Genomic DNA, 27,850 nt, shown 5'->3' with positions numbered 1-27,850 from the left:
CTGCAAGGGAGGATGGCAACGAGGTGCCACAGTTGACAAGGAATGGGATAGAGACTAACACAGAAACAGCTGTAGTCATATCATCCATTGCAACAGCACAGGCTGAGTTCAGCATGAGCTGCACCTCAGGAAGAACTGGAGATGGCATAGAGACTGGCACTGGGAAGATACTGATCTGAACTCATGGAGGAAGTGAGATGTAAGCACATGCACAGTGCTTTGGGCACAAGGAGAAACAAAGTGCCCTTGGCTCACAGCACAAGAAAAGAAATATTTGTTAAAACTACAAGAGTAGAAAACAAATGAAGTCAAAATTGCAAAAGAAAACATTTTTTCAGTGATATCATGAAGGAGTAAAAAACTGCAAAGTCAAAGGATAGCTTGGCCATCTCTTGCTAACAAGTTTCTATAAAACAAGTATTTATGACAAAGAAAAATAGAAGAAGTTAAACCCATTTTTCAGAACAAGCTATTATCCAGCTTTGAAAGCTTTGGAATAACCTATAATGTTATAGGTTATGTCTGGATTATCTGCTGAGGGGTTTCTTACTATCTCATCTGAAGTACCTAGTATGGGTCACTGTTCAAGACAGGCCATTAAAACACTAAAGCAGATGGTCTAAACGTGATACTAGTAAGGCCGCTTCATCATCCTTTCTTTGAAGATCTCTAGATGGTCTCTAGTTACTCTGCCTACCTGAAGAGCTTATTCAAACCAAAAATCCCAGGGCCATCTGTAAGGCAGATTTTTGAGGAGCTAATCTGACCACTGATGAAGCATTCTCCTTTGGTCCACCCTCCTAATTACCAGGAACAAGGCAAAACTCAATGCGAGAAACCCCTGAAACACACCTAGTGGACTCTTCAGTAACTCAGTCGCTCAATAAGACCTGAACAGCTCAAGAGAAACAGGCTGCCAAGACAGACAACTACACAGCAAATGCAGCATCCAGGCCATAAGCAACAAGGCAGAAAAGAATTGAAGCACCTTGTCCACTCCGTAGATTTTAAACTATAATCTTCAACTTCAAACCCTGTTTTTCAAGAAAAACAGAGCAAAAGGGTTCCAAGAGAGACAGCAGGAAAAAAGGGAGAAAGTTCTGGAAATCATTTGTAAGCAGAGACTGAGTTGCCTTTTAGAAGACATGATAGAGAAAAGGGTAATATATGGCTTTTATTTTCTTTTGCATTTAACTCGAGAAGTGGGTACAATTCCATGAAAACAAACAGCAGCACATTTGAAACTGAAGGCAAGGAACATTTTATTCCGGCAGGAAGAACTAGCAGGGAAACCTCACTCTGAAGGGCCATACCATCATGACTGTTAAGAGAAAGGATTGAATATTTTTAAGGAACAGAACATTCACAGCTACAGACTGTTAGTAAAAACATGTTAGAAGCACTGTAACTTGAAGGAGTAAAAAGATCATGGGGCTTTGGACAGCAGCTCCATAGAGGCAGAATCCCTAAAAACTAGCAAAATAGTAAAGGTAATTTAACAAAAAAAGTTCTAATGCTCAGCTCCACCTCTATGTAACCTCTGTACCACTGTGCCTTGTTGGGCCTCTGAAGGAAATGAAAAACAGCAGTGGTGTGAAGCAATGTGCTTTGTTTCAGGTCAGGCTCAGGCATATCTGGAGCAAAGCAGAGGCTCACAGAGGGATTTGTGCTCCAGGAGGGAGGAAACCCATGTCCAAGAGGGTTGCTGGATGTAATGCCTTCTGCTCACACCAGTTTTGCAAGATGTTAGACTGAGTTTAAAACTATAGCCTGAACGCCTAGATGAAGTTAAAAGGGAGGAGAGATCCAGCACTTTCTTTACCCACCAAACTCAGCATATTTGAATTATTCTGAAACTGTCACTGTAATGATGCTGCTGAACAGCTAAAAGCCAGACAGTTTTACTAGAAGGAAGAGAGCCCAGGGGACTTGCTTTGAAATTTCAGAGGGACTGCAAGGTACCCACAGGATTTCCATCCATGCTCTACTCACCACCCTGTGAAAGCAGGATGTGGGTGCCCCAAGCCAGCAGGGCTCAGACCTGAGCTGTCTGAAGGCTCTGCCACTTTGGGGACAAGAGAGGTGGGGATGGGAGGTGTGTTCTCCAATCCTAACCCTACCAGCTTCTCCTGCTTTCTGGAGAATGTAGAGCCCACAACCTGGGAGCACTGGTGCTCCCCTTCAGCACATTACTTGATGGCTAGCCACTAGAGGCCACTTGCCCCTTACTCTGTGTCATCTTTGGAGGAAGGCTGGAAGGACATCTAGTCAGATCCTGCCTGGCTTTTCTATTACCCCCAACAGATGGAGTTCAGAGAAGAGTAACAAAAAATTGCCAGTGGCCCAGAGGGATTGATTTATAAGGAAGGTTTAGGAGCTAATTTTGTCTAGCACAATACTGGATGACTAAGATGGGGAGGGGACAAACAAGCAGTCTGGAAAGATCTCAAGGATGCAAAACATAATTAAAGATTATTTTTTGGGAGTCAAGCAGTCCTTCACAAAGAGACTTAGGAATGGGTTAAAATGTAAAACAGAAACTTAATATGAATATCAGGGAGAATATTGCTAATAAGGATCATACTGAAGTGCCCAGACTGCTGGCATCACTGCCTGGGCTGCCATAAGAACACAAGACAAAACGGGAAACTGAAAAAAAAAACAACCAACAAACAAACCACCACTAAATAAAAGCGAATGACTGATACCGTCATTCTACTGCATCTCCTGGTTATGGGGAGTATATGATTCAGCATTCCCACTAGAAGTAATTTTCTGTAATAGAAGCATCATGCCAGCATGCCAGATTCAAAAGGTGTCCAGAAAAATCCACAGTCTGCCAACCTGTGCACACTCACATATCCCTGCTCTCTCCACAAACACATCAGTAAACAGAACTGGTTCACCTAAATCACCGTACTTTGTACCGACCATCATAGTGACCAGCTAGGCTTAACAGATGCTGAAGGAAAGCTAGCAGGCACATCCCTGCGATTCTGGCGGCTATGGCATCTCCCACATGTTGCTCACAGGGACTCTAGCAAGGCTTTCCCTGACCCCCAAAGGCTGCTTAAGAGTGCCAGTGCAGAAGATCCCCTGTTCTGCTGAGAAAAATGCACATCTTCAAGGGGCAGAGGTGAGCAGTTCACACTGCAATAAAGATGAGCTGGTAATGCTGTAGGCAGGTCCGTGGGCAAGGGGCTGCCCCAGCTCCATGGGTTGCATGGAGAGAGCCATCAGGCCCCAAACCATCTCCTCAGCTCTTCCCTAAACCCTTGGCCATCAGCTGAGTATAATTTAGCTGTGGAGTGTCTAGACTAGTAGTGGATGTTAAGATAGGGATAAAGCCACAGGGGCAAAGCTGGTTTGAGGACAGAGGAGGAGAAGGGACTCTGGCTGATAGACGCAGATGGGAAGAGCTCACAGAGGAGAAGGATTAGAGGCCTGGGAACATTTGCCTGGGAAGATATCCTGATGATCCTGTCCATGGAGAACATAAGCAGGAGGGGTGCTGCTGCATACACCAAAGCATTTGGGTGCTGCTGTGACAGTCACAGCCTCAAAGTCAAACAAAACAGAAGTGGGCTGCACAGCCCCTACCTCTCCTCTGACATGGCAGAGGAATGGATGCACATACCAGAATGAAAGGGCAGTACAACAGTAAACACACAAAGTTTTCAGGCAAGAAGGGTTTAACCTGTGGATCTCTCTGCCACATGGCTATGTTGAAATTTGTAATATTACACAAGTACTTTAGAAAGCTTAAATATTTCAATGAATCCTATATTCTACTCAACTACCCTCTATGAACCACCACAGCTATTCACTCCTGAAGCACTCTCTCTGTTTCATGACTGCCTCACAGGTTCTTCATAGAAGTACCAGACAGGACTGAGCCGATGCAGCTCACAGGCACATTACACGAACACACGGAACAAAACCCACGTCAGAACGAACTGCCAGCACCAGACAGTAACAAGGAGCAACCGCTCCACTGGACGTACGGATGGCTCTGACAGACACACGTACAGACGGGGGAGAGAAGGACATCAGACAGGCGCTGGGGTCACCGCACACGTACCGTGCCGTGCGATGCAGAGCGCGGGGCTTCTGCACGCCGTGTCGCATCCTGCACCGGGCACTGCGCTGCGTGCGGTGCCGTGCCCCGCGCCTCGTGCCATGCACCGCCCCGCACCGTGCCATGCCATGCAACATGCAGCGCACCGTGCAGCCACCCGCACCGCCCCACACACCGTGCAGCACCGGAGCCCCCCGCACTCGGGGCCAGGGAAAGGCAGCCAGGCGGGGCTGCTGCAGCCAGGGCAGCGCAGAGGAAAGGGCAGGAGTCCACCCCACCCCGGCCCGTACCTCGCACCACCGGAGCAGGAGAGCCGCCCGCCGCCGCGCCGCGCCCCGGCCCCGCCGCCGCCGCCGCCGCCGCGCTCCGCCCGACACGTGCCGTACCGCGCCCCGCCGTGCCGTGCCGTGCCGTGCCGTGCCGGCGGCGGGCGGCGCTGCCCCCCGGCCTCCCGCCGGCCCGCTCCGCCGCCTGCCGCTGCTGCCGGGCCGCCCCCGCTTACCGGGGGGGCTGCGGGGTGGCGGCGCGGGGCGGCGGCGGGGCGGGGGCCGGGGGGCGCGGGCCGCGCCGCGCGGGAGGGGGACGCTGGGGCGGGCTCCATGGCAACCGGATGTGAGCGGCGGCCGCCTCGCTGGGGCGGCGGAAGGGCGCGGCGGCAACGCGGAAGAGCGGCGGAACGGCGGCGGGATCGGCCGAGCCGTGCCGCGGTCGCGGCCACCCCCATCTACGCCGCCTCGGCCCTTCCCGCTGCAGATGGCGGCGGCGGAGACGCTTGTGCGAGGTCTGGCGCGGCTCCTGCAGGACGCCGGTAAGTGGCGGCCACTGCGCACCTCGCTGGGCCGGGTCGTGTCTGTGCCCCCGCTGTGTAGGCACTCACGGCCAGGCCCGTGCTTCCTGTTTCCTGCAGGGGACCTCGTTCTGGACGGCTCCAGCACGCTGACGCTGCTCACCCCCACCCTGCAGCACCTCACGCAGGTCTTCGAGCATCACCTGGGCTCCCGCAACCAGAACCGGGGCTTTGTGGCACTGCCGTCGCACCCCGCCGAGACTGCCGCCATCCTCCAGGCGCAGTTCCTCTTCGACGTCCTGCAGAAGACTCACTCCCTGAAGGTCCGTACATACCGGGCGTGCTGCAGGGCCGGCCAGTGGAGGAGGCAGGCACAGCTTCAGAGCAGCCTCCTGTGTGCTCAGTGGTTTAGGTGGCTCTCACAGGGCTATTGCATGGAGTCATAGTTCAGTAAAACAGTCTGTAGCTACTTCACCTAGGTTCAGCCATACAACTCAGCAGAATGTTTCTTGAACTTAAAAACAGGGCAGAAGGAGTTAAGTGTGTTCTGACCCTGGTTAGGTGTTGTCATTGTTGGAAAATGATTATTTCCTGAAATGTTGGAGCAATTTAGCCAGTATCTGGCAGTCGAGCACAGCTGAGTGCTCCCTGAGTGATGATTGATCTGCCCAAGGCAGCAGAGGAGTTAGACATGTACACACCCGCTACTCTGAGACCATCTGCTGCTCGCTTTGGAGTTTTATATGCGACTGCCTGGGCAGTGGTTCTTACTGATTGGTTTCACAGCATGAGACATTGCTAGTAACTTATCCTCATTAAATTTAACAAGTCTGCAATAAAGATAAAAGTACAGATCTAGAAACTCTTCAGAGAGGTTTTTGAAGGGTGGCGTGTGTTAGAACGCTGCACATGATTCTACTCAGCAGTGGGGGACTGCTGGCAGGGTAGTAGAGCCTGAAAGGGGAAGAGGAATTAGCAGCAGTCCTTAGGTTCCACTGTGGTGCTTAAGTGTCGTGGCTAAGCACTGCAGTCTGTGATGTCTTTAAAACTGTTTTCCATGTGAGACTGGAGAGGTATCTGAATGTTGTTGGGAGGATTTTGTAGCAGTGTACTGAGTGTGGAGGTTGGAGTGGGCCCAGAGCCCCTGGAGAAACATGAGCCTCCTGGCAGGACAAGACATGGAGGGACAGTGCAGTGAGGAGGATGTTGTGGTGAGTGGCTTTCTCTGTAACAAGCCTGTAAAGAAGGGCTAGCTGGCTATTGTTCTCTGGTAACTTACTTACTTACTTGGAGAAACTAATAATTTATAGCAGCCTGATCAGATTTTTAAGACAGTGGAAGGAGAGGAGATGATCAAGATACACAGCAAGAATGACATCTGAAATAAACTTTGCTAAAACTGATCATCACAACTTCCCAGCACAAGCTTCCCCTACAGATGCCCCTGTTCAACAGGCAGAATTAGTGCTGACAGGCAGTGGGCAGTGATTCATTGCTGCCAGGCTGTAACTGTGGAAGTAGTAGCGGTGATGAGGCCTTGGAATGTCTGTTCTGCACCTGATGAGTCACTTCTGCGTGAACATGGATGTAACTGGCAGAGATGGTCTCTCTGGTTGTACTTTGCTGTCTGCAGTGGAGGTGTTAACTACTTCATTACTCACTTTCAGTAGCAGCCTAAAATATTATTTATGCACTGTCCATAGAAAGCATAAAAAGGTGGATTTAATAAGCTGCTTTGTGGTACATGAACAGAAACAGTGTTTGTGTTTGTAACTGCCCTTTGGTGAACGGGCCTGCGCCTGCACTACAGAATGCAGAGGAGGTTTGCAGGCACCTCAGTCTAATACTAACAGTGTCATGGAGACAAACTCTGTTTTCCATTGTATCTTCTTGTGATTTCCCTTATTTGGCCTCTAGTAGTGAAATGCACATGCACACCTCCCACCGGTGTGCTGGTTCAGTTCAGTTGCTTGATAAACATAGCTTCAGTAGTTAGATTTGTCTGTAGTAGATTTGCTAGTGGTGGCTGATGAGGAATCCAGCTGTCAGATCTCCCAGTGGTGCTGAAAGTGGTGAAGCCACATGGGCAGGGAAGATAAAGAGGAGCTCTGTAGTTTGACAGACCGTGCATGCTAACCTGCTATTCTCTTTGACCTCTATTGTACTGTGGAGCCAGGAGACAGTGCTGTTAGCAGTACTCAGGGAGAGCTCGTCAGCGAATACCCAAGCTGGAGGGGGAGCCTTGTTCAAAGTCTGCAGCTGAGTCCATCAAGATGATGGTATTGCAGTGCAGATCAAGCTTGACATGAGACTTCTGTTCTCATTTCTCTAGCTCGTTCATGTTCCAAACTGTGTTTTGCAATCTGCTGTGAAGATCTTCCCTTTCAAGTCTCTTCGGCATCTGGAAGTAAGTACAGGTGGCAGGAGTGGCCTTGAGTCTTGCTGTTTGGCTTTTCTTGACTAGTTTTGTGGTGGCAGGGTGCCTCTACTCCAAAAACTGGGTAGGCTTTTGTGGCTTCCCTAGAAGCCTAAGTCTAAACTGTAACACTTGCTTGGGGTGAAACTTGGATATGAGGAAAGGCTGGAGTATCAGAGAGGGAGTCTGCAGCAGGGAAATGGGAGAACCCTTGCAAAGGTGAGCCTGAAATGGCAGCTGCTCTTACACTGTAATATTTTGATGTATGTTGTCCTTACTTTCTCATCACTGCTGCAGTTGAGGTCTGTCCCTCCACATTGCCTCCGGGGACTGCGATTTGTCTATTCTCAGCTGGAATCTCTAACCTGTTGCAAATGTATCAGTACACTGGAGGTGAGTGTCTCTACACAGTTCATGGGGAAAATTGCAAGGAAAATACTATCTTGATCCTAGCAGCCCTTCACAGAGGGAAGCTAGAGGAGACAGTGTTAAGCCTTTCATCCATCCATGTTTTATGTGGCTTTTTCTCCCTTCCACATTCCAGGGTCCTATTCCTGTCTAAAACAGTGTTGAAGTTTTCCCTGCTTGGATATACATGTGCTCAGTAGTCTCCTCTTTAGCTTCTTGCAAATTTCTAGCTCCAGACAATATTCGTCTCAGCTAGGCCTGACAACTCTGTGTACCTGGCTGTTTCCTCATTCCTAGTCAAGGTTTATTTTGTCATACCTCAGCAGCCTTAAATTAGAGCTGATTGTCAGAGGAATTGCTGTTCTCTTGTGTGTTATCCGCACTGTTGCCCTACAGATTTCTGAGATGTGAAGATGAGCTCCAACCATGGAAAACTGAGTGGCATGGGCTATACCGGTTGTGGGGATCTGAGTTTCTGTCTGGGCCATAGAAACAGCTGCCTGCAGGGGAACAGGGGCTACTGATAGGGAGCGCTTTGAGAGCTTCTTTTGTCTGTCAGAACATAAGTGTTTAACTTGCTTTGATGGAGGTCTGAAAAAGGTTTTGTTAGTGTGAATCTTTGTGCTTAGTGTTCCAAGCCTAAGAATTCTAACAGGTTAACTATTGCTACTTTAGTGTGGGAAACAAAAGCATCTCCCCTTTTTCTAAATGAATAGCTGTGGGATTCCCACCACCTCCAAATACTTGATATAGTGACTTAAAAGTCATTACCTCTGTAAGCCAGGCAAGGCCTGTAAAGCACAATATGTCAGTCTTGTTCTAGACTAACTGTTCTCTTGTGTTCATCTGCTGTTACTGTAACAGTACTCACCAAGGAATGGCTTCTCTCTTCTTCCTAGGAAATTATTTCAGCATGTGGTGGAGATCTGAGCTGCGCTCTCCCATGGTTGGAATTGCAGACTGTGAACTTCAGCTATAACTCAATCACTGCCTTGGATGATGCACTGGTGAGTGGGGCATCTTTCCTACATGACTGAGGGGAAAAGAAGAGATGATCACAGCCAAGAGCTGGGCCTACCGTTACTGATGCTGCTAGGTCTGGGTGGGAGGAAGTGGGCAATGTTAATTTTGCTGGCCTCTCCCAGCAGGAAAGGCTTTTCATGCTGTAGTGGAGACTTTTGTAGGATTTGATCTAGTACCTTTTTGTCCTTCAGCAATTACTGAATGCTCTGAGGGTCTTGGATTTGAGTCACAACAAGATTCAGGATTGTGAACACTATTTAACGGTGAGTGTCATCGGCTAAGAACCACCAGAGTTTCCTCATATGGAGAGGATACTACTAAAGTGCTGTAATCATGAACCATGTGTCTACTACATGAGGTATAGCAAAAGAAATGGCAGATGTGGCCCAGCAGGCATGTGGCTTAGAGCTAGTCATCTGCAGCCTGTAAACTGCTGTCCTGTATGTGGAGCCCCAGTGCCACTGAGGCAGAGCAGGCAGTGTTCCTCATCTGCTCTAAGACAGGAGAGTTAGCCCTAGTTATCACTTGACGCTCCAGCATGGCTGAGTGGTGAATACGCTGATACACATAGAGTACATTGTATGTACAGCTGCAAACACAGTGTGCATTCCGTTGTGGCCAAGACTTCACTGTAATCTGTGCAGCAGGTAGGAATTACGTAGTTAGGCATGAGGCTGTAGAGACTTCCTCTTCAGTTTGTTCAGACTCCCAACACCATTTCCTTCCCATTTTCAGAAACCTGTCAGTTACTGTAGAAAAGGGGTAATCCATCACAGTGGTACATGTGTCTCTGGGGAATGGCAGTGAAATCCTTGCTTTGCTGGGCTAGATCTGCTTCTTCGAAGAGAAGCTATGAAACAGCTTTTCATGGTGTTGGTGGGGCTCACAAGGTGTCATTCACCATCATCTTTACAAAGGTAAGAAAGGGCTTCTTTTGGTAGTTCAGTCCTTTTGCTGAGTCGGGGTGTCCAGTCCTTTCCTGTGCTCCATTGAAGCTGGTGAGGAAGGAGAAAGCTGCTCCTAGCAAATTTTGTAAAGCAGTTAGGTCACGCTGAGTGCCCCTAGTCAAACCACTCTCAATGTGAATATCAAAGTCTTTCTGCAGAAACAGTCTTAAGAAACTCACTTGCTGTTTGACCTTGTTGGGATGGAGAAAATGGTAGAAGCTAGTGCTCTGTCTTGAGTTTAAAGTCAGGCTTTGAGCAAAAGTCCCAATTGATCTGGTACTGTTCTTCTCTCTGAACAGACCCTTACAGAACTAGAGTACCTCAATCTGGCTTATAACTTCCTATCCAAGGTGCCAAACCTTGGCATCTTCAGCCGATCCAAGCTGGTGACTCTGATCCTGCGCAACAATGAGCTTGACAGCATTAATGGTGAGCCCACAAGGGAGGAGCATTTCTGAGCTTGAGGCCTTTCTGTCTTCTTGAGAAGGAACAGAATTTGAAATCTTGGGCACAACTATTTTTACTAGGGTTATTGGGTAGAGGGATAGGTGGGAAGTTCCTAAGTTATATGTTCTAATATGCTGATGGCTTCTTGCTTTATTCACAGGAGTGGAGCAGCTTGTGAATCTGCAGCACCTGGATGTGGCCTATAACCTGCTGCTTGAACATGGCCAGTTGGCACCATTGTCCACTCTGCACTGTTTAAAAAAAGTAAGCATAAAACCAGATGGGTTGGTATATTAAAGATTTCATGGTCAGGGTGCGCAAGATGGAGATTTTGTGGTAAGAAAAGAGTTTATAAAGTGCAACTCCTGAGCATTTAATTTTAACGTGGGAAACTGACGGGGGGAGCCTTGGATAGATACCTGAATTTCAGCCTTCATTTTTGGTGACCCCTGCTCAAGCTAACTTTTTTCCATGTATTCATCCCCACTTCCTTGCTTCTTTATGATTTTAACATTATCAAGTTCAGTGAAATCCTACCATAATCTTGTTGTTGATATGTGTATTCAGGGAAGTTTGAAGGAGGATCACTGCAGTCAGTATAGTGCTTGTGAAGGAAGATCGTAGAATCAGGAAGTGGTTTCTGTTGGTAGGGACCTTAAAGATCTAGTTCCAATCTCCCCGCCACGGGCAGGGACACCTCCCACTGAATGTGGTTGCTCAAAGCCCCATCCAGCCTGGCCTTGAACACTTCCAAGGATGAGACATCCATAGCTTTTCTGGGCCTGCAAAGGACTGTTCTCTCAACACTTCTCAGAGTCAGTACTGAAAAAGCTCATAATGATTTAAGGGCACAGGTAGGAAGTACTTTAATCTCCTCCATTTGGTGAACTAATTTCAGGAAGCATTGTAAAAGCTTAGTCCTCTCCTGGCTCGATCATTGTTCCACTGCAAGGATATTTCCTGAGGCAGAGAGAAAGAGTAAAGCCTGCAGGCAGAATAGATTTGCGTATAGAATATTGCTTCTAATAACAATTTGTCTATTTCTCCCACCCAGCTGCATTTAGAGGGTAACCCAATATGGTTCCATCAAAATCACCGATCTGCAGCCCTTGTACATCTATCTCCTAGGGCAGCCTCCTCCAATGTGAGTATTAGCAACTTGCCTTCTGCACCTGCTGTTGAAGGCACAGAGTATTCTAACACTCGGGGGCAAATGAGGGAAAAGAAACTTTAAAATTTATTTCAGTGGTATAACAGAGGTGATTATTTTGTGGTTGCTTTTTTTCTTTTTTTTCCCCTTCCAGTCGAGTAGTTTATCCTTACATTTTTATGGGGTGTGCTCTCCAGGGCAGAGTGGAACATTGATCTCACGTTTGCAAGACTTCAGATCTTGCCATGTTTTCAGTGTCTACTTCTTCGGTTTTTCTCACTGATGATTTCAAGTTTACTGTGTTCCTGCTGCATAGTAAATACGTAGCTGAACCATGCAAAAAAACCTCAATTTTGGCCGACCTTACCTAAGTATATACTACTTTTGCAGCCATGACCACCTCTTTCTTTCTCCCCGTCACTCTGCTCTTAGATATCATCACTGTTCCCTTGCACTCCAACACTTAGGTCAGTTTTCGGTAATCTCATTTCAAATAAATAAGCCAGCAAAGCCAGTGTTCTGGCAATTTAACAAAGTAAACTTACTTGCTAAGGGTCAGAGGTGTTCAGAGCTGATCTGCCCATTCATATTAGTGTCAAATGACTAGATACATTGTCTTCAAACTGCACCTTAGAAAAAGCTCTCAGTGAGTTCATGTTATTGGAAGCCAGGTGGATTCAGGTTAGAAGGAGGGTACTAGGTCTAAGGTGAAAGTGAGTGCCTTTCAAAACAAGTTGTTGCAGAATAATCTGCTGTAGCCCTTCTGCGAACTGTCTTGGATATGTTTCAGTCTGTAAGCAGGAAACACTATGACAGTCCCTTCTGGCCTTATATGCTATTAGGTCAGATAGCTACAAGTAAAAGAGGGATGGATAGGCAGGATCAGGGTTGTCTCTGCAATTTTGTGCCAGGGATCCCAACCCTAGGGTGGCCTGAAGGAGAGTAGGAGTCAGGGGAAGTTGTCCTGAGTATGTACCAGCCAAATGAAATCTGACTTCAAATGGGTCTCTAATTACAGTTCTTTTTGGATGGGAAGCCACTCTCTTCCTCAGACCTGATGGTAAGTATAATTGTTAAAAACTGCTCTTACTGGCTTTGGGACCTGGAACTCTGACAGGTTTTTGCATTGTCATGTGTCCCATTAAATCTGTATGGGCTGTCTTGACTTGAACATAGTTCATTTTGTCTCAGTCCATGCTGATTCCTAGTAATTGTTAAATATGGCCAGTGAAACTTACTCTGGCTTATGTGGCCTTGCAGGACTTGGACTCTTGCCTCTTTCCTCTTCAAATACTGTCTGATACTTGACACTTGAACTGCATGTCAGCAAAACAAACTTATCAGTTTCCCATCTGCTTTAAGAAAGGCAGAGATTGAGTTAAATCACACTGGTTGCAATAAACAATCCAGTCAACCAGGCAGAATCTGTTGTCACTACTTTGACTGAGATTATAAAAGTTTGGAGTGAGGAGCAGGCAAGTTGTCAGTGTGAGATGGGGCTTGGTTACCTTGTCTGCCATTTGCACTCAGCCAGCAATGTTCTGTTTTTTTTACTTTAGCACCTTCCAAGACTTGTGCAAAGTGTGTCAGAGTCCATCCACACTTCTGCCTCAGAGAAGACCGCACTGGACCGCAGCGCTTTGGAAAGTTCCTGTGCTGCAGACTTCAGTGACAGTCAGTCCCCAGCAGAGAATGTGGCTGTCAGGCTCCCTCGGAAGAAAAGCAGGGTCTGGGAACTGACATAGCTTCTTAAATACATAGCTGGCATGTTGGGTGAAGGGCCTACCTCAACATGAAAGTCTTGTGCAGTGGGATGTGGTCTGGTACTGACTGGGTGGTTCATGAGCCCCTACGCTGCTGTGTGTTAGGAACAGGCTGGGCTTAACATCACTCTTGATGTGTCAAATGTTTCATGGTGTGCTTCTACACTGTAACAACTATAAACCCTTCAGTTTGACAGAGCCCCTCATCAGATGCTGTTTTGGTTGTTCTGATCCCTCACAACTATTCTTACCCTGTTTTTTCCAGGGAAAAATCAAAGTGCGCAGAGCGAGTATTTCAGAGCCAAGTGACACAGAACATGAGCCCCAGACATTATCTCTCTCTGCTGGTGAGGCTTGTCTTCTTCCTTAGTAACACAGCAGCTGAACACACAGTAAGAGTACTCTGGCCTGGTAACTATTTTCATGCTTCCTAAGTTTTCTGTCTGCAGGCCTGGTCCTACAGCATCAGAAGGAGATGAAGCGCTTGGCCAGCTTCAGAGATCGCTTTGGTGCTGAGTGGCTGCAGTACAAGAGACACCTGGAGGAGCCTGACCAAGTACCTGTCATCTCCCGTAGTCGTTCTGCAGATGAGATTGCAGGCAGACCTCCTGCAATGGACTTGCAGAGTGAGAGCTCTGACCCAGAGCAAGAAAAGCCCCAGGTAGATGAGGAAGAATCCTCTCTTCCTTTGAATGACACTGAGAAGGAGAAAGAGCCTGAAGTACAGCTGGATGAGTCTGTGGAAGGAGAACAGAGGGACGAAGAGGAGGCAGATGAGCTAATGCTGGGAGAGGAAGAAGAGGAGAAGCCTGAAGGTAAACAGGTCCTTTCACTGCTGTGTTTGATGATAGAACAGATGAATCAAATAGGATATCTCTGAAGCTTTATTGTGTATTGTGGGAATTCTAAGGGCCTGGGCCCAGCAGGCCTGAAGGCCTGCTGCGTGTACTGACCTGTACTGTGCCTTGTTTGACAGTGGACCTGTGCCAGCCAGTGCTGGTGAGCCAAATAGAAGGTGAAGGGGACCCAGAGCCAGACTGGATCTTCCTGCGAGTCACAGCTAAGCATGTGATTGAGGTGGAACTAAAGGCTGCCAGAGTCCTCCACAAGCTGGAGCTGAAATGCCTGCAGAATGTGGAAACCTCTGAGTTGAGCTGGAAGAGGATGGTGAGTTATGCCTCTGTGCAAGCCTTTGTCGTCTTACTCCCTGTGTGGGCCAGCATTCTGGATTTGGACTTGTCAGAGAATCCTGCAGGTCTCTTCCTAGCTTCTGTAAAGCTTGATTGAAAGAGCATCTCTTCCTCTAATGCATGTGTATTTAAGAGCATCTGTATCGCTTAGAGTACCTGCAATAATGCAGCAGAAGCCAGCATCAAATCTACTCCAAAGCTGTAATTAAAAGACAATGGCCGAAGAAATTGTTCCAGTTTGCAGGAATGCAAGACTTGTCAGGAGGACTTAAATGAAATGGAGGCCTCCTTCCTGTCCTTTCCTCACTGGGTTGTCACCCTGGCCTTGGAGGACTGTTTGTGGATTGCACTGTTTCTAGTGCAGCACCTCGCTGACTGTGATGTTTAGAAAGTTCTCAGTGGGCAGTTTAGCACTTAGTGCTTTAGCACTACCAGCCATATTTGGCTTTTGTGGTTCATTAGAAAGGGAGGTTGAAAATGCCTTTTTCCTTGTGGTAGTGTTTTAACATTCAGCCTGTGCACAGGCAAGTTCACATGTTTCTGCAATATTGTTTTCTGCAAAAGCTCCAACTCATTTTTAAATCCTGCCCTTTTGCCTTTTTGAATGTTTGTGTCTTTATATTCCTCTGAAATATGTTCATGCAAAGGTGTTTTGTTTGAAATGCTTTGTTCTAGGCCTTGAATGTTACTGTTGTAAGTTTCAAGTGCTCATGCAATTTTTCAAGAGTTCAACACAAGTGCTGTCAGCACTCATTAGCTTTATATTTGTTTATGCCCATTCTACCAGACTCCCAAACACTATTAACTATGTAGGGCTGCTCAGGGCTCACCGAATTAAGTGCTTGCATGGCCATGTTTCAGCTGGTTGCAAACAAATGTCTGTATACTGAAAGCTGCTCCCTCTTCCTAGAACTGGTGTTTTCTGTATCCTGCAGGACCTGGAACGAGTATTCCCTGTCCTTACATTGCACTTCAGCTACATTCGCAAGGACCGGCAGAAGCGCAAATATGTGGTGCTTGACGACTGCCCGGAGCAGTGTCTACAGGTGGGGGAGGCCTGATCAGAGGGACAGTGTTACTGCAAAACACTGAATTCTTCCAGCCAGCAGAGGGCTGCTGTTCTCAGAACACATGAACACCTGCTGCCCATGTCTGGCTTGTTGGAATTTCTTCTGCTGCACAGATGACCTGTGAAGGGCCCTGTGAGCATGGCCGTGAGCATTGAAGCTCCTGCAGCATAAAGAGTGCTCTCAAGGAGAAATTCTTGCAGGTTTCTCCCTCTTGGGGTGAAATGTTTGTAGTCAAGCTAGTGATCATTACTTGTCGTGCATGTGCAACATAATGTTTCTTGTGTGCTGAGTGATATGCTAGCTCTCTGGACAGTGAAAGCACTATGGCAGCTCTGGTCCACACAGCTGCTGTAGAGACTGTGGTCTCTAATCCAAGCATTTTTCTCTTGGGATACTGTTTAAGTATATTTAAACAAGTTGTTGGAGAGAAGGCACAAATAGGTGGAACCTTTGAACCCAGAGTTCCAGAGCAAGCCTGTCAGTATATATAGATACAAGCCACAGACCTCCAAAACCATGTTCTTTTGGTCTTCTGCAGTGAAGCTCCATGTGCTTGGCAAGTCTTGCACAGCTGGGAAATGTCCCTGTACCCCTTGTACTCTGAGATGCTGTAGTGAGGCATGTAGTGAGGCATGTGAAAAACTTGCTGGTGTTAGAAGCTTGCTTTTATTAGGACTATCATAGCTGTTTGCTAGCACTCTTCCTTATGTTGCTGCTTTTAGAATGTCCTTGAAGTGTTGTCCCCAGCTGTTGAGGAGAATCGACGAAATCAGGACCAGGAAAAGGGATCAACGAAGTTCCAGTGCCTGAAATGCAAGCAGGAATTTTCACAGTCCCTGACTCCCTGGCATCAAGGTTCCCATCCTTCAGAGGTTGGAGACACCAAAATCCTCGAGCTCCTACTTGCCTCAAATCAAGGTAGGATGTAGTGTGCAGGAGATCGATGCTTGCTAATGCCCAGGCAGACTTCTAGAGTGGCAGCTGTGGTGCAGAGCATGGGATGTATAAGAGAAGGTGATGCCTTGGCTGTACTGGAATTAAAGCATGTTCTGGGATGTACTCTTACTTGGCCTACTTGGACTGGGAAGAGCCTGCCTTGTTTGCTAGCAGGAATAAGCCACTGATTTAAGGTTAAACAAACAACACTCCTGTTCTGGGTGGCCTGGGGTCTGGGAGAACATAAGAGTGCTGAAAACTGGAGTCTAGGAGAGGACTTAAAGGTCATGTAGTCAGTTCTGCCACAGAGACTTAGTTGTTCTAAAGGTCTTTTGCTAACAGAACCTTCCAAGGAATATGCTCTCCAGTGTTTCAGGGAAAATGTTGGCTGTTAGACATCAGAAAAAACAACCAGAACTCTAGCATGTCTCCCTGGCTGTGATCTTAAACCCACTCTTGCTGCCCTTTTAGGAAGTGATTAATTCCTTTCTTTGTGACTGAGGGCCATTGTTCTCTCTTCCCCCAACTTGTCCTGTTTTCTGTCCTCTAGACTAAATAAGGTCAACTCTCTAGATACTTTGCTTGTCACTCATATCTCTTACAGGCCATTTCTTACTGGTCGCCTTTGTACTCTTTCCCATTTGTCCACATATTTCTTTGTCTGTTTAAAACTAGATGTGGTATTTTGGCTGAGACAGGGCTAGTGTTGAATAGGCATCTTCTGACTGCAGAGTTTTTCAAAACTCACTTTATATTTGAAGCGGGGAGTGCCCAGCCTTGGCTCAAAAATGCTGTTTGACAAAGTATCCTGGGATTGAAGTACTGCAGTGAAGGCAGAAGTGCTGTCCTGGCTGCAGCACTTTCCTCTCTATCCCAGACACTTTGTTCTCTGCCAGGGAGTCCCTTGATCCAGCTGGGAGTCTGTTCTTCTGTGAGTGAAGGGAGCATCAGGATGATTCAGAAGGGTCAGGAGGGATGAGGACAGCTGGGGAAGGGATACAGCCTGCTTGTGGTATGGTTGACTGGAGGATAAACCAAGCTGGGAATGGAGGTGTCTAAGGAAAATTGGATTGGCTGGTGATAAGCTTGGTCTTCAGAAGTTACGTGGGTACTTATGGATGTGAAGTGAGCACTTATGGATGTGGATCATGAACCAAAGCCCTAATATAGTTTCAATTGCAAGCACAGCACACACTGATCACCCTAAATCTGAGCAGAACTATTTCATGTGGATGTTGGCACCAATCCAGAATTTCTTGTTGATTTTTGAGGGGAGGTATGTAGGATATGATTCTGAACAAAGTAGCTCAACAACCTGCTCAAGTCAGATTGTAATTATTGTCTGCTTTGAAAAGGAGGGCTTGTGGTTTGCAGAGGGAGGAGAGGAAGCAAAATCTTGCTGAGAGAAAGCTGTTCTGGCTTTTCTTTATTCCTGACAAAATCTTCTACAGATCCTGCAGCAGCTGGTGAACACATAGCATGTCCCTGTTGTTCCAGTGACCATGTGGTCATTCTGCCTTCAGAGGTGTGCTCCAGCACACCTCTGCCACCCGGTGCCGATAGCACGAGTGAGGATCTGTCAGACTCTGTGGTGGAGGGTGGCAGCCAACAGGAGGGCTCAGAGGAAACACCTGTCCGGGCCAGTGAGAGTGGGAAGTTCTACATCAGCGGGGAGGACAGCTCAGAGATGGATACCAGCAACAGCACCAGGACCCTGGAGCTAAGTAGTGAGCCCAACAGTGCTCTTCATTCCAACTCCCGTGGTTCAGATGGAGACTGCAGGAAGGAGCTGGGCGTGAAGAGCCAGAACTTGTCACTCAGCCACGTAGACACCAATGGGGGCAGCTTGATGGGAAGCTACCACTACAGTGTTTCTCGGGGGCCCACTCCTTCCCAGCTCTCTTTGAACTCTGAGTCCGAGGAAACATGGAATCTCAGTCCCTGTAAGTACGTAGCATCTGTCCAGGGTTTAGGGATGTGGACAGCTTGTTCATTGGGCTTTGTCACTGGTGCTTCCTGGGTATACTTCCTCTTCTTTAATGAAGATAGGAACATTAAGTACAAGCAGCTGTAACCAACCATATGGTTCTTGAGAGCAGAGTTTTGCATTCCCTTCTGTGTTAAATCCTCATGCCTGAAGGTAGGGAAATGTGAGTCAGCTCCTAATCCCTGTTACTGCTTAGACTCTGAGTAATAGGGTCTTGTTCTGGAAGCTGCACTGCTCAGTTATGGACATGTTGGGTTTCTGTGGCACCCATGAGCTTCTGGCTGGAGCATTACCTTCAGAGAATAGTATGTGCAATTTCTCTGTATTTATTCTCTGGCTTAAGGGTAGTCTGAGGCTGGTGTGTAAATAGGAGGCTATGGTTGGTGGATCTGTTGTTACTGATGCTTTCCTCACTTCTTTTGTGAGCTTCAGATGACAAAGCCTGTCCAAGAGACTGCTTGCTGGCTGCGTGAGACTTGTCATGCAAGACAGCAGTTACTAGGAGGTCCACAAATGATTTTTGTGAAGTACCTCTAGAGTTCTGATGTAGCAGACTACTTTTATATGGGCATCAGCTTGTCATTTACAGAACAAGAAGTTAGAAAGGAGCTTTGGAGATCAAGCTGGGAATGATCCAGCAGGCCCAGCAGGTCACTCTACTGTAACTGAGTCTAGTTCTGATTTGCAAACCCATCAACTTCTTGATCTGTAGAGGTCTCCCTCAGCCCTTCAAGACTGCTGCACCACTGAAAAGGAGTTGATATAGAACCAGTTTAGGATTGCTATGTTCAGTCTTGTACACTTGAAGTGTGAGAAATAAAGCAGTCTCTTCTTTTGGGTCAAATCACAAGGTCCCAATTTAAAACAGAATGAAAAAATGCCTGCTGTGGAGAAGCTGATTAGTGTTCCTGGTGGAGAACAGGCTCTGCTGGGAAGTGTGTACTCTCAGGCAGTATTGAGCCTGTGGTATACATTATTTGCTCATACAAGTGCATGACAAACCTAATTATGTTCTTTAGCAGTTTTATTGGTGTCTTCCTCAGGCCCCTTTAACCTTGCCACATTCAAAGTCAGAGTTAAGAAGTTGACCTGAACTGGCACCAGCTGAAATGAGAAATACTTTCTGGCTTTGTGATAAAGAGTTGCTCTTCTGCCAAATCTGGCAGCAAAGCAGTGTCCTCCTGTGACTAGACAGTTGAGCATCGTTTGAAGCTGGCTTAGATCAAATCTTTGTATATGTGAAAAAGAGCAAGTGTTGGAGCAATGAAGTCCCCTTGTATCCCACATGTGGCCTGTAAAACCCTGGGTTTGGCCCTTTGTCTTGAGGAGAGACTTGATGGAAGCAGCTGTACCGAGGGGGTGACACTGCTACCCTAGTGCCAGTCTGTATGCTTGGGCAACACTTGGTCAGTGGACAAAGTCAGTGCTGCCCTTTGCTCTCCTCAGCTGTAAATGGTGTCTTGAACACGAGGGACTTTCGTTCAGTGGATCATCGCCTGAAGCTGTACCTGGATATGGAGGTTTTTGAGGAGAATGCTGAGGAGTTCCAGTGCTTTCTAAAGGTGAGCTCCTGCAGCACCACTCCTACTCCTCGGCTGTCCCTGTTGCTGCCCTGCAAATTCTGCACTGGTGGCGTCCCAGAGACTGTGGGGTGTGAAGAGAGCTAAAGCGTCTTTGCATCTGTCCTTTCCATGAGTGAGCTAGCAAGGGGCAGGCCAAGGCTGTGACCCACCCTCTGTGTGCTCTAGGTAGTGATGGTGAAGTTTGGCCGGCAAGGAGAGTTCCTCTCAATCCTGGTTGCTTCTGATCTCAGGATTTACGTGCTGGAAGTCACCGGGGCTATCAGGTGAGGACTCTGCAGCAAGTCTGTGAGTGCTGGGTAGTGACAGCCTGTGTTAGCCTATGCTAACCGTACCCTGGAGGTGTGGTAACGTGTAGAGGCTTTTCTGGCAAAGCTCCCTGTTGCAGTCTGATGTGGGAGAGGAAATAGGCCAGCCTGCTGCAGCTGAGGGCTGTGCTCTGTGATTAGGGGACAACCTGCAGACTGGCTGAAGAAGACTGGCTCTCACTACATGTCTGATATTTCTCATCTGGAAGTGGGACTCTGCCACCAGAGTTTGCGAATGGAGTTTGAGAACCCAAAAGCCTCCTACAATCTACTGATCCGGAACCAAAGCTGCTGTGACCAGTTCCTGCAGACCCTGACAGGTAAGAGTAGAGCTGTAGAGGAGTGGGGGAGAGGATTTGAGAGGTTTGCTCTTGGGAGCTATCAAGAGAGCTGTTGTTGGATATGTGTTGGAAATTGACTTCTGGCCAGCTCAGAAAAAGATCTGGAGAGAACCCCACTGATGTCATAACTTAAAGTGCCTCTCTGAAGACTAGAGAAGCATCCTGAACTAATATGTACTGCGCTTGGGTTTGCAATAAAAGACATCTGCTTTCTTCCCTTCCTTAGATCTCATGCAAGAGCTGCCTGCTAAGCACAGGAGTAAGGTGAAGGAAATTCCCACTGTGGAAATGAATCCACAACACTGGCTATGGTAAGAACAGTCTGTGAGAGGCTTGGATTTCCAATAGAAGGTGATGTCTGCTTGTCCAGCAGGCCTTGGGAAGCATGGTGCTCTAAACAGAGTAGCACAGGAGGAGGTGAAGCTACAGTAAAATCACAAGTGAACAATTCAGATCTATATAAGATCCTGTAGGACTGAAACCAGCCTGCACAAACCCTGTGAGACTTAGCTATCAGCTAAGAAGCAGCAACAAGTCACAGCTGCTTGGAGGAGTTAGCTACTCCCTAGAGGTTTCTCATGGGAGCTCCTCAGGGTTCTCACAGCACACCAGAGAGGTGCTTGAAAACATAGAGGATGAGATAATATAAACGCTGGACTTGTGAGATGTGGATTATAACCAATTAAAGTTTGTAGCCTGGTGGTAATGAGGGTTTAAATTAGCCAATGGTGTGTAGCTTTAGCTCTATATAAACTGTGTGTGGTGTATAATAAGGGGGCATTCACTCAATCATATTGGTCTGTGTGTTTTGTCTGGTTCCTCCGCTGTATATTTATTTATTTCTTTAGAGGAGGCACCACTGAAGTGGCAGCCAGGCCTGTATTACAGGTTTAATGCAGCAGTCTCAGATGCCTGCTGGATGGGGAGTGAACAGGCAAAGGGAACTCATGGACTGAACCAGGCAGGGCAACTTCAGCTCTTCTCGAGGAACCTGAGCAGGATATAATGGAGGGAATAAAAATAGGAGGCATAGGGCAGCCTTCTCACTTGCGAGAAGCATTTTGCTCCTAGCTAGCAAGGTGGGAGGGAACCAGGAGAGAGAGGACTTCTGCAGCATCTGGAAGAGATGGGTCCTTCCCTTGCCCAAGAGAGCAGTGAACAGTAGCTAGTTTGAAGGAAACCTAGCTTAGATTACTCACTGTTTTATCTCCTTCAGGCCTCTGCTGGACCCCAAGACCACAGATTCTGCAGCTGCAGATGACACTTGTTTCTTCTACCTGCTGGCCTACCTGATCCAAGGTACAGGAGATCTCAGTGGCCAGGTGTCCCATACCTTGTGCTGTCTGCTTATATGCTTGTCGTTTTAGCGTACAGTCTGTGAGAAAAAAGCTAGGCCATTCATTCAGCAGTGAGATGGGGAGAGGGTGTGGGTGAGGGCTCTTTTTTAGTGTTGGGATGTGCATGATAGCAGCATACTTCCATACATCCAGTGAATTTTCCAGCCCTTTTCTACACTGAAGTCTAGGTTCTAGGGAGCAGTTAGTCTTGCAGACCAGGTTTGGTGACAACTCAGGGTAGTTTCTGAGAAATGAGAGATAATCTGACAGCGGGATCATTCCCCTGATCTGAGGCAAAGATGAGGGGTCATAAACACAGGTGGTTTGTGTGAATTCCTGAAAAGCTCCTTTATATGGGAAAACAGAAGTAGGTGTCTAGAACCTGAGACGATAGTGCAGTAACAGCCTGCTGGAGCCCATCAAGTTCTGTTCCTGGACTTGCTGAAGGACAAATGTGTTAAACCTAGGGTTTGAGTTTTCAGTGAACAAATCCAGTGTTACCCTAGCTTCTAATCAGATTCTGACCAATGTGTTGCTGCTTTTGCATCCCTGGTCACCACTGTCAATTGGGGAGGTATGAGAGAAAAAGTACGGGAAGTACATTTATTGGTCTCCTCAAACTGAACAAATAGTTTTGTGGGACAGAGAACTTAAAGTGCATTGTTCTTAGCTGTGCAGTTCTCTCCTCCTTTAGAGTGTGGTGCCCAAAACTGGACACAGTTGCAGCTGAGATCTCATTGCCAAGCAGACAGGATTAATCAAACATCTCATTTCTGATATTCCTACTAATTCCCAAGAGTGAGATGTGATGAGAAAAGCAACATGTTGCTGCATCAGCTTGTGATGCCCTGTGACCTCAGCAAGTTCTGCTAGTCATTTCCTATTTCTGTACGTCTAACTTATTCCCAGGTTCTACTGCTCTTAATTTACATCCGCTGAAATCAGCTGGATTATATTTATGTTCCCTAAAGTATGTCAAAACTACTTTGCTTCCTGCCAATACTTATGACACATCCTAGCTTAGTAGTAAACTTTATGTGCTCTGTTCCACTCATCAGATATCTGCAGCCAGACAAATTTAGACCAAAAAAGGCAGCCTTTGAGCTGCAGCTGCTGACTTCTAACTAAGGAGTAGTAAAGTGTTGTTTAGGATCTCAAAGGACTCAGGTGGCTTTTCCTGCCTCACTTGAGGACATGGGCTGGTCAAGGCTTGCTGGACAGTGGTCTTTCATATGCACGTTCCTGCAACAAGTTTGGATAAGCTGGTCAAGCCCAGCCACATTTCACTATCCTGCTCCCCTCTTCAGTCAGGAAGCTGAATAAGGGTGTTCACCCAAGTTACTGCTGCTAGAAAGGATTTCCCGAGGGGAGGAATGGAAAGCAAAGCTGATTCTGTGGTGACTCAAGCTCTCAGCAAAGCCTCTCCTATTCCCTCCTATCCTTTTAGGGACATCTGCTTTCCCTGTGACCTTGCTGGGCACCCGAACCATGCTGTTCCTGTTGGAGGAGAATCACCAGTGGCAGGTGCAGCCCTCCTTGGATGAAGACCATGAGGCAGAAATGCCTCCTAGGAGCAACATTCAGTTGAAGGAGAAGCAGCCGATCACCAGTATTAGCAATGTCATAACCTATCGCCTCTATCCTTGTGACATCAAGCTGATGCTTTATGATGAGGTAACCAGGAGGTGGTCATGAGGTCAAGACGCTGGGGACTGACTGTGCTCAGATCCTGTTCCTGCAAGAGTGTCTTGGGGCTGTCATCTCCCATCCTAACCTAGGCCCTTGCACCACAGAGGCAGGGGGGCACAGCAGAAAGTCATGTAGGGACACTCCACTGCTGGCAGCAGAGAGGAAGGAAGAGGTCACAGAGGAATTGGGAGGAGCTGGCAGCTGTGGTGAGGGATAGTGGCTCAGGGCTTATTCATGCCTTTCAAGCTAGTCTGCTCATTTGCCTCCCTCTCTTTCCTCCCTCCCAGGTACTGAAGGTGGAGAGCACTTGGCACATTCGCACAGAGTGCCCTGAGCTCCTGGTAGAGCTGGTGGAGTGGATCCGTTGTCCCTGGGAGGAGATGTTCTCAATTGAGCTACGGAAGGCTGTGTACGAGGCACTGGAGTGAGCTTTCTGGCTGTAAGCAGGCGGAACTTGGAGTCAAGAGTGCTGCTGTGCTGGCAATGGTGCACAAGTGTCTCCCACTCCCATGTGACCTTGCTATTCTGTGGCCTCTGCTTTCTACTCTTTATTGCCCCTGGCCCTTTTTGGTGAGGAAGAGGGGAGTACATGATGGTTCAGGCTGCAGTCATTCATTTGCACTGGGCTGGCCATGGAAGGATAAGGTGGAGGGTGTTTCCTGTAATACTGCATAAGCTACCCCAAAGCACTTGGGTGCTGTGCTCTTTCTAGGAGGTGTATTTGCTGCCTTCCTAGCTGTCTCAGGGCAGCTACCATTATCTGCTGATGAATTTTGTTTTCCTCTTCCTCCTTGTCCACGATTTCCCTAAAGCTGCCTGCTTCCAACACAAGCCTGATTGCACAAGCTCATGAAACATGTTGTATACAACCCTACAGAGCGCCCTTACGTGTCTGCCTGGTGGGGCACAGCTCGGTCTGCTGCTGTAGTCTTTCACTGGGGAGGAAGGAGCCTTGAGGTTCTCAGTACAGAAATATGTTGCTCATTGCTTAAGGGTCAGGACCTTGGTGGGCACCAGCAGGTAAAAGCGAAGCTTAGGCTTCTTCTAAGCAGTCCAAAAGCAGGAGTCTATTTTAACATGAGTTTTACTATTTTCTATTGTAATAAAATCTTGTATTTATTGAATTGTCATATTTTCCTTGTTTCATCCTTGCAGTGCTGTAATGTCTTTGTAAGGTCTTCCTTACTAGCTTTGCTGCAGCCTTAAGGGTTCCCCAGTATCTCACAGGATTCAAGCCATTCTCCCCTTCCTGTTCAGGGTGGGTGCTGACAGGTTGCTGGGCTTCTCCAGCTGCCTGGCTTCCAAGCAACAACCAAGGAACAAAACCCAAACAGGATTATACTGACAGCAGGTACTGGTTGTGGTGTTCTTCTTTGACAGTTGCACTCAGGTGGGCACCCTATGGCCTTCCAGCCACAGCATGTTGCTTACTGGCTGCATAGACTCTCAGAAGCTTGCCTCTTTCAGGAGCTGTTGCTGCTGTGGCTGTGGAGGTGGGGATACCTGCCCATAGGCTCTTCCTTGTACAAGGCTTTACCTTGTTTCAACCTCTCCTGCACAGAGTTAAATGCAGCTCAAAAAATGCTGCTGCCCGACCAGAGCTTTGCTGTGCCATAGGATCTCTGCCCCTGCCCAGTGAACATCAAGGTGAGATGCTGTGTGTGGTGTTATGGTGCAGCTGGAGCCCCCTGTGGGGATGGGCAGAAATAGACCTACTGCATTATAAGGTGCTGCCAGGTCTGATCTGACACTCTGAGCAGGAACCTTACTGATGGTTGCTTTTCCCCGAGTAGTGTCTCTGTCTTGTTATGAGTATCCAACCTGTGGTTTCAGGGTGTTTTCTGACTGTTCAATTGTTGGTGACAAAACCTCTTTTTTATATCAATGTGATCTTGATTTTTATGTTCAGTGACCAGATGCCTATTTTCTTTGGATACTGAATATGGCAGCTCTTTGCAACAGTCTCTGTGACATTCAAACTTTGCACATGCCCAAAGTTGGTGTTGGTGGCTTCAGCTTCTGTCATTGAGAAAACAGCAGGGAGTTGGTCCTACTGCATCCCACTGATTCCCTGGACAGATGAGATAGTTTCCTTCCCTGCTCAAACCCATCTATGCCATCCTCATAGCCTTAGGAGGGGGGGAAGTTCAGTTTCCATTCTATGTCTGAAGGCCATCTCATAGCACACTGTTGGATGCTTTCTTGGAAATGCTGTACTATTTGATGTCCTCCTGTCACTTCCAGAGGCAGTTGAGTTGTTGAAGGCCCACAGTGGCCAATATTTTTATCTAGCCTTCTACAGGCTAGATTGACAAGATCTATACTGCCTTGAGGCAGATGTCACAACACATTCTCCCCTCTTCCTCAGTCAGCATATGGCTGCTGCTCTGTTCCTTTGGAGTGATCTCAGATCTCAAGTGGGAGTGAGCTCAGTCCATGCTTTGTGTGGGGCAAGTACTCTGAGAAAGCTGATCCAGTGAAGACCAGTAGGGTTTTATGTCTGAATCTAGCCATTTAAGGAGCTTGTGTAAGTTCTGTCTTCACCTTCCATAGCTGGGTTTTTCACAAAGGGCAAGTGTCAAATTTGGGGTTACTGAACCAGCTTGTTGATGTCTCTTCTGCTTAAGCTGATCCCCTGAGAAAGCTCATCCATGGAACTTGCTTTTCCAATCCTAGCAAAGCAGCACCTTTTCCACACCAATGTCTGGGTGTATGTTGAGGGGGCCTGGCAAAGCATGGATTGCCAGAACCAAAAGTTTGGCTGGTGTGCCTGTCCATAGCTCTTCTCAGCTCTTCTCGCTTCTTACTGCAGAAGTGACTTCTCATTTGCTTCTGCTCCTTGCTATGTCTGTGCTGGTCTGTGCTCTCAGCTCAGCACTAGCCTTTTGGTCCTGTTAACAGTTCCCTGTCCTGCATTCCTTCAGCCACTGACGGGGAAGCTCGCATGCACTGCCGCAACCTGTCTCCTGCCTCTTCATGGAACACTTACTTTGTTTTCCTGTAGCATTTTGTTCTGGTTATTACAGATTAACCCTCTTGTGGTTACTCTGTGATCACAATGCTTTGCTGTAGGGCCTCTTGCAGTGGGTGCAGTGATTACATTAACTGGCCTCATTGCATCAGCTGCGTGTGTGCAGTGGTTCCCCTGACACACTGCCTCTCCAGCACTGTAGGCAGCCCTGACTGGAGGTGTGTAGTAGAGCTGGGGTTTGCAGAAAGGTGGGGTATCTATTGAACTAGCTGCACATGTCTTCTGCCCATCTGTCTTTATGCTGTCCCCCCGCTGTGCTCAAACAATGTGGATTTTCCCCCTTCTTCCCTTCTCCTTTTCTTGGTGTACTTGGCTCTGGTGCTCAGCTGCTAGCACAGAGCAAGGTTGGTCTGAACCTCAGTGTTTTCCTGGTTGTGTCTGCCTAGAGCCATCTCTTCTCAAGGTATGTGTAGCTGGAGGATTGCCCAGGCTGGGGTTGCCACAGGGCTCTAGAGACAGGCTGCTGTGGGCTCAGGCTTCAGGCTGGCCATTGCCACCACATTTCCATGGGCACATACCCCCCCTGCCTTACTCTTGTTCAACTCATCGATGAAAGTGATGTCTCAGTCACAGGTTTTGGTGCTTCCTGCTGCGTCTCTATGCCTCTTTAGTACTGCCTTCAGCATGTATAGCCTGTGGGTTAGCTGTCAGCCCCCTTGCACTATGCTGAACTAGTGAAACCTTGTTTCTAATCAGACTGTGTGACTGGAGTGATTCGTCATTTATTTCTAGCTGAATATCCCTGCTGGTGTTGTCTTCAGGGGACAGAAGATGTAGCAGCAAAGGGCACATGTTTCTCATTGCTCAAGAACCTGCCTGGGCAGCTTCATCCCTTCAAGGAGCCAATGCCATTTACCCAGAATAGGGAGCAGTGTCCAGGACCTGTGTAAACCCCTTCCTTGTGGGCTGCCCTCCAGCTTGACTGCTGGAGAAAGAGCAGCAAACACAGGCTGGGCTCAAGTGCCATGTGTGGTGCTGGCAGAAGTCAGCACCCAGGAACCTGGAAGGAGACCCTACCACCAGAGAGGTGAGCAGAGGCTTTGCCATGTATCCCCCACTGTGCTGCATAATCAAGTGGGAGGGGTAAAAGGAAAAGGGACTTTATTGTGAAGCCATCCCAGCTTTCTCTCAGCCTGTGTTGGAGAGAACAGTCATTGCCCTTTATGCTCTTGCAAAGGAGCGTGCCTCTGCCTGTTATCAGAAGGTTATTAAGCTGGTTATGGAGCTATCCTGTACCAGGACAAACAGTCCCTAATAGACCTGTCTGCTCCCTGTCCCAGTGCCAGACAAGCTGTTTAACATGGAAAGAGCATGTTTGCTGCCGAGGACACATGCTGCCTACCTGCACTGCTGCCTGCTCAT

At 47.7% G+C, this 27,850-nt stretch overlaps 2 protein-coding genes across 6 annotated transcripts in view; one reads left to right on the top strand and one right to left on the bottom strand.

Moving 5' to 3' along the window:
- SLC4A3 (solute carrier family 4 member 3) overlaps positions 1-4,555 on the bottom strand; it is a 33,668-nt gene extending 29,113 nt beyond the window's left edge. For 2 of the 4 annotated variants that reach the window (XM_071561616.1, XM_071561619.1), the window contains exon 1: positions 4,369-4,438. The gene's annotated coding sequence lies outside the window, so the exon portion shown is untranslated. Of the gene's footprint in view, positions 1-4,081; positions 4,159-4,368; positions 4,439-4,464 lie in introns of those variants that run through there. The other 2 variants (XM_071561617.1, XM_071561618.1) reach the window with 2 other exon arrangements.
- Positions 4,556-4,689: 134 nt separating this feature from the next.
- STK11IP (serine/threonine kinase 11 interacting protein) lies at positions 4,690-24,585 on the top strand. 2 transcript variants are annotated; one of them, XM_071562044.1, is made up of 24 exons: positions 4,690-4,886; positions 4,986-5,188; positions 7,198-7,272; positions 7,579-7,674; positions 8,589-8,696; positions 8,904-8,975; positions 9,959-10,088; positions 10,267-10,370; positions 11,161-11,250; positions 12,275-12,316; positions 12,816-12,983; positions 13,285-13,366; positions 13,469-13,834; positions 13,996-14,186; positions 15,145-15,255; positions 16,002-16,197; positions 17,667-18,158; positions 19,649-19,764; positions 19,951-20,048; positions 20,232-20,410; positions 20,658-20,742; positions 21,648-21,730; positions 23,216-23,442; positions 23,745-24,585. In XM_071562044.1, the coding sequence occupies exons 1-24, from the start codon at positions 4,832-4,834 to the stop codon at positions 23,883-23,885; spliced, it is 3,510 nt and encodes a 1,169-aa protein (XP_071418145.1). In that variant the 5' UTR covers positions 4,690-4,831; the 3' UTR covers positions 23,886-24,585. The 2 variants fall into 2 exon arrangements, with proteins under 2 accessions (XP_071418145.1, XP_071418146.1); XM_071562045.1 differs by lacking the exon at positions 17,667-18,158.
- The last annotated feature ends 3,265 nt before the right edge of the window (positions 24,586-27,850 follow it).

Source organism: Pithys albifrons, chromosome 8, assembly GCF_047495875.1.
Source record: "Pithys albifrons albifrons isolate INPA30051 chromosome 8, PitAlb_v1, whole genome shotgun sequence".
In the NCBI taxonomy this organism is placed as follows: domain Eukaryota; kingdom Metazoa; phylum Chordata; class Aves; order Passeriformes; family Thamnophilidae; genus Pithys; species Pithys albifrons.
Note: the sequence above shows the minus strand (reverse complement) of the source record. Positions and strands in the feature narration are given on the sequence as shown.

What these genes read in the sequence shown, in the direction of transcription:
- STK11IP (XM_071562044.1), top strand. Translation starts at nt 4,832, where the DNA reads ATGGCGGCGGCGGAGACGCTTGTGCGAGGTCTGGCGCGGCTCCTGCAG. An exon ending in AATGTATCAGTACACTGGAG is followed by an intron (nt 7,675 to 8,588) that starts GTGAGTGTCTCT and finishes TCTTCTTCCTAG; the next exon opens with GAAATTATTTCAGCATGTGG. An exon ending in AGAAGAGGAGAAGCCTGAAG is followed by an intron (nt 13,835 to 13,995) that starts GTAAACAGGTCC and finishes CTTGTTTGACAG; the next exon opens with TGGACCTGTGCCAGCCAGTG.